Source organism: Mustela erminea, chromosome 14, assembly GCF_009829155.1.
Source record: "Mustela erminea isolate mMusErm1 chromosome 14, mMusErm1.Pri, whole genome shotgun sequence".
Taxonomy (NCBI): domain Eukaryota; kingdom Metazoa; phylum Chordata; class Mammalia; order Carnivora; family Mustelidae; genus Mustela; species Mustela erminea.
In genome coordinates this window covers 40,703,025-40,717,074 of record NC_045627.1, presented here as the reverse complement: position 1 = coordinate 40,717,074, position 14,050 = coordinate 40,703,025, and the positions used below count along the sequence as shown (strand labels likewise).

General features: G+C 39.0%; 1 protein-coding gene across 5 annotated transcripts in view; it reads right to left on the bottom strand.

The window, feature by feature from the left end:
• Positions 1-14,050, bottom strand: part of KAT6B (lysine acetyltransferase 6B) — a 188,144-nt gene that overhangs the window by 50,391 nt on the left and 123,703 nt on the right. For all 5 annotated transcript variants that reach the window (XM_032313871.1, XM_032313870.1, XM_032313869.1 and 2 more), the window contains exons 5-7: positions 4,675-4,790; positions 4,350-4,431; positions 1,570-1,702 (exon numbers count right to left, since the gene is read on the bottom strand). In XM_032313871.1, the coding sequence (XP_032169762.1) occupies positions 1,570-1,702; positions 4,350-4,431; positions 4,675-4,790 (331 nt within the window). The remainder of the gene's footprint in view (positions 1-1,569; positions 1,703-4,349; positions 4,432-4,674; positions 4,791-14,050) is intronic.

Genomic DNA, 14,050 nt, shown 5'->3' with positions numbered 1-14,050 from the left:
GGCTCATCTGAGGCCGCTCCGCCGCCAGGAGCTCTGCCCGACACCAATGCTACAGCCAAATCAGGTTAACACTGGAGAGCTCTAGTGTCACAGTAAGGGTTACCAATAAACAATCATCCAAGCTAAAGTGTTTCCCATTAGAATGCTGCATTTGGACTGTATCTGGAATCGATTGCCCAGAAAGGATAAGATGCTTATAAAGCATGTAAAAAGGAAAACTCCCTAGACTGTCTTAAAAATTCCTAAGCTCAAAGGACAATTTTGGACAAACAAAAAGTTAGGACTGGTGCCAGATGCAATTTTCAGCTGTGTCCTTTGTTTAGAAAGTTTATATCCTAATTTGGTTTTTTTAATTGGGCCCTGAGGATACAGTCCCATTTTGAGAACAATGCTTACACAGGATGAATGCAAAAACATATAATTCTACTTCAAATGATGCTAATATGAAAGATTTTATTCATAAATGTTTCATGTTTGCCTCGAGAAATTAACAAAAGTTCCATTTAAAAATGTCCACCAGTTAAAGGGCTTTCATAAAAAAATAAGAAACAACTCAATAAAGGAACATGCATTTTCTATTTCTCTGCTGGGAGACAGAGGTGCAGGAGAGATGGTTCTTCCGAGAGCAGGTAAGGTAGTGAATGGCTTCAGATAAAATGAGGGGAAAGAGTAGCAAGTAAGACAAGGGATCTGGTGTTTGTTCAGAGTGCGCAGAACATCTATTCATTTCTACAGCACAGTGACCCTTTCACTAAACTTAAAGAGGTGGGCAACAGAACTCCTTTAGATATGCAACTCCCTATTTAATGTTGACAATCAATTCTATAGTCTAAAGGTTTAAAAAAAAAAAAAAGCATCGATTTCTTCCCTTATCTTTCCTCGACTTCTCTAAGTAACTCCTGCTAAATGTTCTACTGGGCCTTGATGGCAACTGTATGGCCACAGGCTAGCAGAAACGAGGTTATCACAGTACATGTGCAGGCCACTGCGAACGTGTTATTTCAAATGTATGCCTGCACACATGTGCACATACCAAATGGTTCTGTCTAACTCTGTGTGTGCAAACACGAGGACAGTCATTTACAGGTTTCTCAGAGGCTCCTACTTCATACAAGGGATCTTAAAGGCTGGAATACTAAATTAGCACCAGAGAAGTATTTTTTTTTCTAAAATGCTATCTGGAGTGAAAAAAAAAAAAAAAAGGATCCACTCATAGATGTGAACAAATCCCTCTCTTGTTTTAAAATCTCCATAAAAATATTTATATCATTAAGCCTTTCTAATGTTCAAGCCAGTAATAAAGTAGGCAGAATGATTGTTTCCAATTCTTACATTCTGCTTCCGCCCTGCTGTATCACAGATACTGCCAACAGAAGATCCCCAAATGCCAATTGTAATTAAAAATGTTATTTTCAAAAAATTTCCACAGCTTATGCAGAAGGAGAACTATTCCTCATCCCTTGAGTTTGTAAAATGACGCTAAAAAGTTAGTGGAATCTAAGGGGGTTACAATCGCCTATATTTTAAAGCACAACATAAAAGATGTCTTTTGATAAGATCTCAACCTACAACAATCGTTGCTTTAATTTATTTTTCGGTCGTCCAATGGGTTTTGCATATCGTCGTTTTATTTGTGCAGCTTTCTCATGAAGTAGTTTTCTTCCCTTTTTCTTTGGTCTGCAGACTTGGCAAATCCACATCCCTGAATTAATATATATATGAAAAAAATATTTTAATGTTTCATTTTAGGAGAAGATATTAAATATAAACTGCAGCTGAAATAAGCTGCCCAAGGGTGCCTGTATGCAGAACTTTATTCCAGAAGGTAGGTCACTCCCTTGTGTCCACATCCTCCTCAGGAAGCCGTCATTAAAGGTCAATTTCCCCCAGAGGTCAAAGTGGTGAGAGCAGAGGGCTGCCTGCCCCTATGTCCAAAACCTTCTGTGAGGCTTTTTGCAACGTGTCACCAAACCTCCCTCCACCACATAAACACACAGGAAAACCCGATCCTGTCAGATAATATGTATCTTTCGATTAGAGGGACACATTTTCAAGTCATTCGGTTTTTGGAGTTTCTGGAAAAAAAAAATATTTGTTTTAATTTCTTTCTGGAAATCTTCCACACTAAAAAAAAAAAAAGAAAAGAAAAGAAAAAAAAAGAAAAAGAAAATATCAGTATAAAAGATAGTTTTTGAATTAAAACAGAATTTTAAGTACTGTGGAGTTGCAATAATTAAAACTATACATCTGGAATAGGGAAATAGGTCATTGGACAAGAATTTTTAGACCAAAACAATGGAAGCATATAGAAAAGTTTAGCATATCAAAAGGCCGTATTTCAAGTCAGTGGGGAAAGGATGAAATGACTACTCAGTGAAGTAGTGATTGAACAAACAGCCATCTATATGGAAGGGAAAGAATTACTTCCTATCCTTTATAAAAATAAATTCTGGGCAGATGACTGTTATGACAAAATTAAATGTTACAAGTATCAGGAAAAATATGTGGATATTTATTTACTTTTAGCATGAATGACATTTAAGACTGAAGCCATAAAGACAAAGATTCATGGATTGGACTACATAAAAATATAAAGGGCTTCTACAAATCAGTAAGAAAAAGGTGAAAACACTAAGAGAAAAATGATTAAGGGTAAAAACAAGCTTTTTACAAAGATGATATACAAACAGCCAATAATCAAACACAAAATGCTTTCAATCTCACTGCTTAAAGAAAAAAAAAAATCATGAAACATCTTTTTTTCTATTATCAAATTGGTCAAAATTTTAATAACAGCACTGTATTTCATTGAATATGAGACACTAATGACTATACAAACCATCTTTTTTTTTTTTTTTAAATGTGTCTTAGACTGAATGAAATACAGTAATGATGAGTGTTGGTCAAAAATACAGGAGAACAGGTACTCTCACACACTGGTGGTTGGTCCGAAAACTGATACAACGTTTCATGTACATGGCCTTTGATCCAACAATTCCTCCCCTAGGAATTTATCTTAAGGAAATAATTGTGGATGGAAAAAATTGAAAACATTTGTAATGTCCACCATAGGGGACCGGTTAAGTAAGTTATGGTTTGTTTACACATGGGGTTGCCAAATCAAGTATGTTCAGGAGCCACCCAGGGATAATGCATGTGATTGAAGCAAGTTGGAACACAAGACAAGAAGGAGTGAGATTGGGGCCAGGTGAACATGCGTACTCTACCTACAGGACGCAAATTCAAAATTTTAAGAATGCAGTACCAGCTTGCCCATAACACATTTAGAGGAGTTTAAAATACATGTATGCTGCAGGGCGCCTGGATGGCTCAGTGGGTTAAGCATCTGCCTTTGGCTTGGGTCATGATCCCAGGGTTCTCCGATCGAGCCTCGCATCGGGCTCCCAGCTCAACCAGAAGCCTGCTTCTCCCTTTCCCACTCCCCCTACTTGTGTTCCCTCTCTCGCGTTGTCTCTGTCAAAAAAAATAAATACAATCTTTAAAAAAAAAACCAACATGTACGTTGTCCCAACAAAGCATTACTGCGGCCAGTCACCAGGTGTGTAACCTCTTTGTACTATGGAGTTCTACGCACTCATTAAAAACCGTGTTTAGGAGAACATTTACTGATGTGGGGATGTTAGAATCTTATAAAGATGGAGAAGACGTAAGATTACAAAAAATGTTTAGAATGCCCCATGTCTTTTTTTAAAAAGTGTGTAGTGGGGAGGAATTTCTGCTGATTCTTCTTATTCCTTTCTGTCAATCTGTATTTACTAAATCTTTCACAATAAGAAGTGAATAAATTTTATAAAGAGGCAGTTATTTTTAATGTTTAATATATCATAAAATGAGGAAAAAGAGCTGAGCTAGGCTTACTTACACAACAAACAGAGACAGAAATCCATACACCACATGGATTTATCCAGATAAAATGGTTCAGAGGCTCATGTTCAAATTATCGACTAAGGGCCAAGAAACGTGGGATGCCTCCAGTAGTAGGACTTTGGAGACACCATTACAACATTATGGAATCTCACCTCTGAACATGGTACTGAATAATACAGAGAATGTTCTGAATTTCTGACCTACCTAACCTATTCTAATAAGGGAATGGTTGTGGGAGAGAAGGCTCTTCTTTATCCCTGTGTCCGAATTAGTCTTTATTATATACATTACCTGCAAACTAAATGCTTTTACACTCCTCTGTTCACAAGCTGTGCCAAACCCACAGGAATAAGGCGGGTAGGAGGGGCAAATAAACGCTTATGGAACCTGCAGATCTCTGAGCTGGACAAAGCTAATGTGTATGTAATAAAACACATTTTAACTATGGTTTAAAAGTTCACCTTTTGGCATTCTGGAAAGTGGGGGGTCACAGCACTCCATATGGAATCCTCTATCACAGGAGTCACAAAAAAGCATATTATCCTGTAAGATAACATAGTAGAAAGTAATTGAGACTGAAAAAGCTGTAAAAAGCCATAAACTCTCATCTTAGCCCATGAATAATAACAAAATATAATGAAGGGGTAGCATGATCCCTGCTGAAATCTGACATCACATGTGTTTAAAACTTTAAAAAGAAAACAGCAACAGCCTACAAAAACGAAACACCTTAACACTGAAAGTTTGCCCTTTACCTGGGGATGGACCGCCGTGCGCCCTACTTACTGCATTTTTGCCTTGGATCCTACATGCGCTGCACGTCTTGCACTCGATGCACTGCCACCTTAAGGCCTTGACGTTTGTTGTTAATTCAGGACAAAATTTCAAGCAGGATGGGTGTCCTAGAAGAATAAAAAGCAAATTACTTTACGGAAATGTGGCTTTAGATTTTTTCAATTCTCACTCCGTCATACTTAGTAAAGAGTGATAATGTTGGCTGAAGACTTAAAGAACTGGAAAATACAAAAAGATCAGGGAATCTGAATTGTACTTCCCTTTCTGCCCTTTTCTACCCGTGACTACAGAAATGTTTCCCTAAGAGAAATCTGAGAAATGTATACCCGTTCCCATCAGATGTCTTGGAGAACTTGGAGATAACATATGCTCTGATCACATTCTCATTCCTGTCCCTTCAGTTCATCTCCTGCCCTGGCCCTCCTCAGCAACCAAAAACTTTAACAAAAACTCCCTGGTTTGCTGGACTGTGAGGAGGGTGTGAAGTTCAAGTGATTCCTGCTCTGTGTAATGAAATCATAGAACTTACAATGATAGCTAAAAAAAATGGGGGATAGGGACCTGCTTAACAATATTATTACAAATGCAAAAAATATATATATATACAGAGAGTATCCCACTGCTGGGATATACACAGACAATACTGTTGCCGTCTTGCCCCTGGGTCCCTGAATTTAAATTTTGGAAGTAGAAGCAAAAATTATGAATCTGAGATTTAAGAGGTTAGAAGATCCAGGTCAAAAAGAATATGACAAGAAGCAACACCCATTGCAGGTTTCCCGCATTCTTCTGCGTGTCCAGCTTTTTCACACTATTTTGGGCACACTTAACATTTAGCTTTGCTCACAACACAGAGGGAAAGTGGATACCCTGAGGGGCAATACCATTCAAGGAAGCCACCCAGGCTACCCTCAGTCATAGATTCCTCCAAAAGGCTTAGGGAGTGTGAGCCTACACTCTCTGGAAGACAGTTCAGTTTAAAATGTGATGGTCTTTTTATCACCCAAACCTGAGATCTCTCTCTCTGAGATCTCTCTCTAAAATAAAACTTGATTTTATTTTTCTAAATCTGGTCTTAAAATAGTAAGAACATTAGTAAATCCCATGTGAAAGAACTTATAACCAAGCTGCAAAAGAAACCTGAGGGTAATAAAAAAAGCAGATTCTGCAATTTCAAAACTGTTTTATAATTTCCTGACTTTGGCAGGCTCATTGTTTAAATATGTATTTTGGGTCGCTGCCAAAAAGGTCCTCCTCCCTAAAGCTTAACAGGTGCTTCATAAAATTCCACCCACTAGGAGATTTGGCTTTTTGAAGTAAAAACATTCAAAATCAATCATCAATACCGTTAATAAAAGCACACTATTTCTGAGTTAAAAAAACATATATATTCCAAACATCTGTATGTAAGATGTTGAGGAAATAAAATGTTGTCATAGGATTACAACCTCAGGACGCAGAGACACCCAGGCAGATGCATTTAACCTATGACACCATTTCTTTTTATAAGGGCTCCTCTCATTCAAATGAGTAGCACAGGGGGAGGAAGTTGAAATATATAAAAATGGCATCAATCACTTCTTTCTGCTCAGGAACAGCAAACAAAGACAGCTTGCTGGTCTACTTTAAGAAGTATACTCTGAATGGGGAGGGGAGAGATCTACTTTGATCAGGGTTCCCCCCTCCTTATATATAGCTGGGAGGGGGGCAAGAACTCAAGTTTTAAAGAACAGCAATTTAAATTCCACCCTTAAAATAGGTCCCATCAGCTTAAAAGTATACCATTTACTTCTCTTTTCCCCCTTTTTATTACTTCCTGTAAGTCATACATCACTAGCACATATGACCTCAATTTCATGCACTAAAGTTTTCTCTACATTTAAATCTGCTTTTGCACTTTGTAGTTTAGTGTTCAGTAACTAAGGTAATTCACATCTTATTATAATTTACTATTTATTCTCACAGAGATCCGATGGAAAATACTTTTTAATGATTACGCATTTTGAAAATTAATGATTTTAGCCACTGTCAATCAAGAGCAACAAAAATTCTTCCTCTTTTTGCTTTCTCTCACTTTAAGCAATATTGTATCTCAAAACTACCATTTAAGTTACCCTGTCATCTAGAATCTTGAGCCTATCTTTCCTTTAGGCAGCAATCTTACCTTTATTTAGCTCAAGAGAATTGGCCATAGATCCCTTCTAGCTCTAAATTTCCATGATTCTGTAAAGATGCTGAGGGATGAAGAAACATTTCCACTTTATTTTCTCATGCCCCTTTAAATTAACATAAAAGACTATTAACTGAGTCTTTTCTTTTCTTTTTTTTTTTTTTTTTTTTTTTTGGTAACTGAGTCTTGATATATCATTACACAATTACAGTAGTTCAAAAAGGACAAAAATGCTACTGATAATGAAATTCCTTACCTCCCATTTAACCATTCCATAAACTCAACAATTCCCTCTAAAATGTAGGATATTGCTCTGCTGACAATTCACAGTTGTTTGTCTTTCTGGACTTTATTCTACTTTTGTGATATGCAGTGTATCAGATCTGAGAGCATAATATGTATTTATTCATTCATTCATTCTTATTACAAACATATATGAAGCACTAGTCGCTTACAGTAGTTTTATCTAGCAAAACCAAAGGAATACTGTTTAAAATTAAACAAGTACCAATGAAACCACAAACCAGTAAAAATAATTTTTGGAGTAAGTACTATGGGAGAAAAAAACATGGGCTCTGTAGTAGACAGCATAATGGCCCTCAAAGATGTCTACGCCATATGTCTACGCCATAATCCCTGTAACCTGTACATTACCTGTACATTACCTGACACAGTAAATGGAACTTTGCAGGTGACTAAGAGTACGGGTCTTAAGACGAAATTATGGGAGGTTATCTGGGTAGGGACAATCTAATGATGAGTACTTAAAAGCAGAGAATCTTTTCCAGATGGGTTAGTAAAATGAGATGAAAAGGGGAGGATATAAAAGGCTCCACCCAGCTTTGCTAGCTTTGAAGATGGAAGAAAGGGGAAACCAGAAGCCAAGAAATATGAGTGGCCTTTAGAAGCAGGGAATGCCATTTACCTAACAGCCAGCAAGAAAATGGGGATCTTGGCACGGCTAACTCATACTCCGTGGAGCTTTAGGGTTGTCAGGCTGGCTCAGTTGGTGAGGAGTATGACTCTTGGTCATAGGGATTTGAGTTTGAGCCCCACATTGGGGAGAGAGTTTACTTTAAAAATAAATAAATAAAATCTTAAAAAAACAAAAACTGAGAGCTTTGCCATTAAGGTCAAAAGTAAGACAAGAATGTCCACTCTCACCACTTTTATTCAACAGAGTACTGCAAGTCCTAGCTGCAGCAATCAGACAAGAAAAAAGAATCAAAGCACCCAAATTGGTAAAGAAAAAGTAAAGCTTTGACTGTTTGTAGATGACATGATAGTCTATACAGAAAACCCAAAGACTCCACCATAAAATTATGAGCACTAATAAATGAATTCAGTAAAGCCACAGGATATAAAAATCAATCTACAGAAATCTGCTGTGTTTATACCCACCAATAATAAAGCAGCAGAAAGAGAAATTAAGAAAATAATCCCATTTGTAACTGAACCAAAAATAAACTTAACCAAGGAGGTGAAAGACCTAAACTCTGAAAACTATAAAACACTGACAAAAAAACTTCAAGACAATGTAAAGAAATGGAAAGACATTCCATATGCATGGGCTGGAAGAACAATTATTGTTCATTAAATCCACAGATTTAATGCAATTCCTATCAAAATACCAATAGTATTTTTCCCAGAACCAGAACAAACAATCCTAAAATTTGTATGGAACCACAAGATCCTAAATGGCCAAAGCAATCTTGTAAAAGAAAAACAAACCTGGAGGTATCACAATTCCAGATTTCAAGTTATACTACAAAGCTGCAGTAACCAAAACATGATGGTACTGGCACAAAAACAGACATGCAGATCAATGGAAGAGAATAAAAAGCAGAGAAACAAATCCACAATTATAATGGTCAATTAATCACTGACAAAGGAGGCAACAACATGCAATGGGAAAAAGAGTCTCTTCAACAAATGGTGTTGGGAAAACTAAACAGCTCCATGCAAAAGAATAAACCTCGTCTACTTTCTTACACCACTGATAGAAACACACTCAAAATGGATTAAGGACCTAAATGTGAGGCCTGAAACCATACAAATCCTAGAAGAAAGCACAGGCAGTACCTTCTCTGACACTGGCTGTAGCAACTTTTTTTCTAGATATGTCTCCTGAGGCAAGGGAAAAAAAAAGCAACAATAAACCATTGGTACTAAATGAAAATAGAAAGCTCTTGCACAGTGAAGGAAAACAATCAACAGAACTAAAAGACAAGCTACTGAATGGGAGAAAATATTTGCAAATGACACATCAGATAAAGCATCAGTGTTCAAAACATATAAAGAACTTATAAAACTCAACACCCAAAAAATAAATAATCCAATTAAAAAATGGGCAGAAGACATGAACAGATGTTTCTCCAAAGACAACACAGAGACAGCCAACAGATACATGAAAAGATACTCATCATTTCTCAGGGAAATGCAAACCAAAACTACAATGAGGTATCACTTCACACCAGGTGGAATGGCTAAAATCAAAAACGTAAGAAACAACAAGTGCTGGTGAAGATGTGGAGAAAAAGGAATCCTTGTGCACTGTTGGTGGGAATGCAAACTAGTGCCACCACTGTGGAAAACAGTATGGAAGTTCTTCAATAGAATTACTGTATGATCCAATAATTGCACTATTGGGTATTTACCCGAAGAATCAAAAACACTAATTCAAAAGAATATATGCACCCTGACTTTATAGGAGCATTATTTATAATAGCCAAATTATGGAAGCAGCCCAACTGTCCACTGACAGATGAATGGATAAAGATGTGTGTGTGCGCGCACATGTGTGTGTATGTGGAGTGGAGTCTTATGCCATTAAAAAAAGAATGAAATCTTGCCATTTGCAGTGACATGGATGGATCTAGAGAGTGTAATGCTAAGTGAAATAAGTCAGTCAGAGAAAGACAAGTAACATATGATTTCATTCATATGCAGAATTTAAGAAAGAAAGGAGAAAGACGACAGACAAGCCAAAAAAACAGACTCTTAACTACATAGAGAACAAACAGATGGTTACCAGAGGGGATGTGGGTGGGGGATGGGTAATAGGTGAGGGGGATTAAGAGTACATTAACCTTGATAGAACACCGAGTAACAGAATTGTTGACTCACTATACTGTACACCTGAAACTAATATAACACTGTAAATTAAAATTTAAATATATATACACACAAATATAATAAAAAATAGGAATATGTATATATTTTTAAATATATTAAACACACACACACACACACACACACACACGTAACAGTCACATGAGCTTCATGGTGAAAGAGCCTAAGTGTATGAGGGGAGGTGATACAGAGAGCCTCTGGTGACTGATCCTGAGTTGAGAAGCACATTCGTAGCAGAATCAGGGAAGAAATCCAGACAGGGTTCCTGAGAAGCAGCAGGGTAAATTCTTTGCACATTTTTTAATTTACCTCTATTGGATTAGATCCCATTTTATCTATCGTGTGTGTGTGTGTGTGTGTGTGTGTGTGTGTTTTAATGTCTGGAATCATTACCTTGAAAAGTAACTTGGCTATCCTTACAAGGAGATGACTTTCTGAAATACACACACACACACACACACACACACACACACACACACGTTTGTTTAAAAGGAAGGGAAGGGGAGGGAAGAAGGGAGGGAGGGAGAAAGCAAGCAAGAAATCCAAGCAAGCAAACAAACAAGAGAAAAAGAAAATGGGGTTCTTGGTCATACAAACACAAGGAAGTGAGTTCTGTCAACAACCTTGTGGTAATTTATTATAGCAGCAATGGAAAATTAATAAACGCTCTTGACAACGGGTCCCTAGGACCGGCTATCTGACCAACCATCTGTCCATCTGAGATGCAGTAAGCAAAAGGACAAACATTTCAGATCATACAGTCTAGCAGGAAAGAGACACATTAAATAAGAATTAGAATCGGGGCGCCTGGGTGGCTCAGTGGGTTAAGCCGCTGCCTTCGGCTCAGGTCATGATCTCAGGGTCCTGGAATCAGGCCCCACATCGGGCTCTCTGCTCAGCAGGGAGCCTGCTTCCTCCTCTCTCTCTGCCTGCCTCTCTGCCTACTTCTGATCTCTCTCTGTCAAAAAAAAAAAAAAAAAAAAAAAAGAATTAGAATTAACATGTGACAAAGAGTGGTTCAGAGATATGGATGAATCTAGCATGAAGTTTGAGGAATGGCTTCCTGAAGAAGAAACCCATAGGATGAGTGGCATTACATGGGAAAAGGTGGGAGAAGCTGGCGTGTGCTGAGGGACAGGGGGCCATGGCACACTCACAGAGGGAAGGTGCACTATAACCAGTGTGTGCACAATATTGGGGGGGTGTCATGATGCAGAACAGGGTTAACAGGAGCCCAACCAGAAGACGGTTCAAGGGCTATATTAAAGAATTTTGATTTTTCCTAAGGGTTAATTGGTCGTGACTAAAATAGATCTGGGAATAGATTTTGAAGTTAAAAAAAATTCACTTAGCCACGGGACGCCTGGGTGGCTCAGTTGGTTAAGCAGCTGCCTTCAGCTCAGGTCATGATCCCAGCGTCCTGGGATCGAGTCCCACTTCGGGCTCCTTGCTCCGCAAGGAGCCTGCTTCTCCCTCTGACTCTGCCTTCCACTCTGTCTGCCTGTGCTCGCTCTCGCTCGCTCTCGCTCGCTCTCTTTCTGACAAATAAATAAATAAAACCTTTAAAAAAAAAAATTCACTTAGCCTATAGCACGGAAAATGGTTAAGGGGAAAGAGAATCAAGATCAGATTTAAGTTACTGTAATAGGTCTGAGTGGTTCTGGTGGGAATGTATGGATATACTGAGGATGTGGGATACAGATTCGGACACACAATCAATATGGGAATAGGACAGAGGACGGCTTGTGGAATCAGTGGCCAGTGGGGTGCCATTTGCTAAAATGGGAAATCCCTAAGGAGAAGAAAGAGGTTAGTTTGCTAAGATTTCTACTGTTACTGCGGTGTTTGTGGTTTTGGGGTAATAGGGGCACTGAAAGGTTCACAGGCTGTTTGGGATCCCTAACTCTAAGAAGCCTATAGGGCGTCCAAGTGGAGAAATTCTGAAGGCATTTCTATCTAAGCGTCTGGAGCTCAGGGGAAACTATGAGGCAAAGAGTAAGAAACACAGGGCTAAGAACAGAAGCCTGAAGAAACATTTAAGGGATGGAACGAGACAAAGGAGCAAACAAAAATGTATATGAAAGGAAGTGGTGACAGACCACACAGAGAATATGGATCGTGGAAGCCAGAGGAAAAGAACAGTTAAGGAAAAAGATTTTCAACAGACCAAACAGGGCTGAAGACTATCTGGTGTGAACAGAAAGATGTACACTAGAGTCAGATACGGACTGAAAAGTGACCTCTAGATTTTGCTACACACACACCACAGGTATTCCCGACCCGCATGATTTCAGGGAATAAAAGGCCGGACGCAAGGTTTCTGCTTCCTGTTTCTCCACTTGGTCAGTCCAGCTGTGGGCTTGTGGAATCAGGGGCTCACCAATCCTTCCTTCTCCAACCTACGAACTCCTCCTCAGATTCCATCTTTAGGTTTTTTTCTGGTCAATGGTCTCCCTCCCAACCTAATCAATCATTCAGTCCTCATCTACTCAGGGTGAAGCTGAAAAACCAAGTCTTGAGGCATTTTTCTCATAGTGACTTTAAGAAACTGGTGATTTTTTAAAAAAGATTATTTATTTATTTATTTGACACAGAGAGAGAGAGATCACAAGTAGGCAGAGAGGCAGCCAGGGGGTGGGTGGCAAGCAGGCTCACCACAGAGCAGACCCCCAGGACTCCAAGATCATGACCTGAGCCAAAGGCAGAGGATTTAACCCACCGAGCCACCCAGGCGCTCTAAAACTAGTATTTTTATTTTCATTTTTTTTACATTATTTTTCTTTACTTATCTGTCAGAGAGAGGGAGAGCACTAGAGCAAGCACAAACAGGAGGAGCGGGAGGCAGAGGGAGAAACAGGCTTGCTGCTGAGCAAGGAGCCCAACTCAGGACTCGATCCCAGGACCCCAGGATCATGACCTGAGCCGAAGGCAGACACAACTGCCTTCAGAACTGAACTGTGCTCAGACCAACGGAACCACCCATGAGGTGGCCAAGAAACAAGTGATTTTTTAAATATACCTATTTATCTGCATACCGCACCTAGCAGCTAGCTGACTCTGGGAGCAGAAGGCAGGCCAGTTTTGTTGCGGGTTGACACATGCATAAAAACAATCCCAGCGGAGACTTCAGGGGTCCTGAGGGCAGACTGGTATTGGGTGCCACGGTGCCTGCTCCTTCTGCTTGCTGTACAAGGGTGTTTTCCTTACCTTCCCAGCTGCATCACAGCAGCCTCTCTTCGCCGCCGGTTTCAATGAGCATCCACTTAGAATGATGCTGTAATTTTGAACTGTACACTTATCTTAGATTTGCTAATTTGAAAACACACATGCACACAACTCATCTGTAAGTAAGATTTAACCACCCAGCAATCTGAGCAGCAGACACAAAATTTCATTTGGTATAATATCTAATACTTATGTGAAGCTAATTAAAGATAATTTGGTCTTAATGAGGCAAAGAGAATATAACAGTGTTAATTTCAAAGTAGGCTGATCCATGAAAGTCAAGTAAAATCACTTCCTAGGCCCAACATTTCCAAAGACCTGAATATGACTATCTGATGATTCCCACATTCATATTAGCGGTTAGAATGAATAATCCTTCCCATCTGTGTAATGTTCTATAGTGACTGACGATGCTCCTATCGTGATCTCACTGTATGCTCACAACAGTCCCACGGATGCTTGGGTACAGATGTCAGCCTTCACATTTTAGAGATAAATAAAAACCACAGTTATACAGCCGGCACACAGAAACCTGGAAAACCGTATTTGAGGCTCCATGCACTCTGTACCTCACCTCGTATTTTTACTACCTGCAAACCTGAATTATTTTTTCAAAGGAACTTGCAGCAAGAAAAACATAGTTAAAGAAAATACTGCCCATTTGCAGCACTGAGCCACCTTAAAAATAAAGACATTTCTAATTGGCTTACTTTATGATGTAAGGAGAAGGAAACATTTATTACTCACATCTATGAAATCTAAGCAGAGTTTAAGTGTGACATCACACAAATGGTACTTCAGACCCAGGCGACTGCAAACCAACAGGCACATATGGGAAAC